Source organism: Aplysia californica, unplaced genomic scaffold (assembly GCF_000002075.1).
Source record: "Aplysia californica isolate F4 #8 unplaced genomic scaffold, AplCal3.0 scaffold00069, whole genome shotgun sequence".
In the NCBI taxonomy this organism is placed as follows: Eukaryota; Metazoa; Mollusca; class Gastropoda; order Aplysiida; family Aplysiidae; genus Aplysia; species Aplysia californica.
In genome coordinates, this window is record NW_004797339.1 from 709,626 (window position 1) to 710,811 (window position 1,186).

Here is a 1,186-nt window from a genome sequence, read left to right on the forward strand (position 1 = left end):
ACACACACACACACACACACACACACACACACACACACACATTCACACATCGTTCCCTTTACTCATGAAAGAGACTGTATGATATTTAGCGTCTTTTTGCAAGCAGCTTTATTAAAATAATGCAAATACAACGTAAGACATCGTTGGTATCGTCAAAACCATTATTAAGAAAAAGTGCACTTAAAAATGATGCACTTCTGCTCTGCTGCTACGTAAACAAAGAAATGCCGTCTCATAAACTAAAGTGGGTGTGTTTTTCAACAAAAAATATAGAAACGGCTGTACAATCCTCCACGAAAAATTACCTCGTCCCATTCCCCGCCAACCAGAACTTATTAACCCGGACGTTTGACATGAACAACAAGAAGAATTCAAACCAGAAGACTTCAAACCAGTATATGCAGAGCAAACAGAACCGCTCATACTGTTCAAAGAAATTGAAAATACACTTTCAAAACCAATCCAAAGATCAAAGCCCCCAGGAACAGATGGCATCATAGCAGAATTATTGCTTTGCAATAGAAAACTGCATCTCCCCTCAACGCTTAACGACAACAGATATGACAAAAAGGTAAAAGTAAAGTATCCAAGAAGACTATGTGCTTGATCTTACTTATAGGTAACGATGAGATATATATTTGAAAAGTGATCCTAACTATTACATAGAGTCTAACTATTAACAATGTTTAAGGGTTGAACTACATGTATAGCATTTTTGACATCCTTGTATACATCAATACAATAAAACCGAGAAACGCTCAGCAGTTGCAATTCAACTGTGAGCAAACCTCAGTGGTGTTTCCACGATCTTTTCGTAAATTCATTCAACTTCACAAAGGTTATTGAGTTCCAGGTATATTGGTGTCCGTTGGCTTTCACGTCCCTCTGTCGATCCTTTCTACTTCTGTACAGTCGAATAGTCGGTGCACCCTGTCGGGTTTGAACGAAACGATAATGGTATAGCCATTAGCGCCCGGATTTTCTGCGCCTTTGCCTGCGAGTGTTCCAGCGCGGCTGTCTGGCCAGGACTTCGCAAGCGGTGCTTATTCTCAGGTGCAAACCTGCCCGGCATCCATAAAAGTATCTTCCGTTCCTGCCTAACCGAATGCAGCGACCTCCAAAAGTCTCTGTCTGTGAGAAAGAAACAAAATGTTTGGAGCAAAACAATTGAGGGGAGGAGCATTAT

The 1,186-nt window shown here is 40.7% G+C and overlaps 1 protein-coding gene across 1 annotated transcript in view; it reads right to left on the reverse strand.

Annotated features, from left to right (window-relative positions):
* Positions 1 to 80: 80 nt before the first annotated feature.
* The window catches only part of LOC101852677, a 9,382-nt gene continuing 8,276 nt past the window's right edge, over positions 81 to 1,186 (reverse strand). Inside the window, exon 3 of the mRNA XM_005093764.3 lies at positions 81 to 1,131. Coding sequence (XP_005093821.1) covers positions 967 to 1,131 — 165 coding nt within the window. The 3' untranslated portion in view covers positions 81 to 966. The remainder of the gene's footprint in view (positions 1,132 to 1,186) is intronic.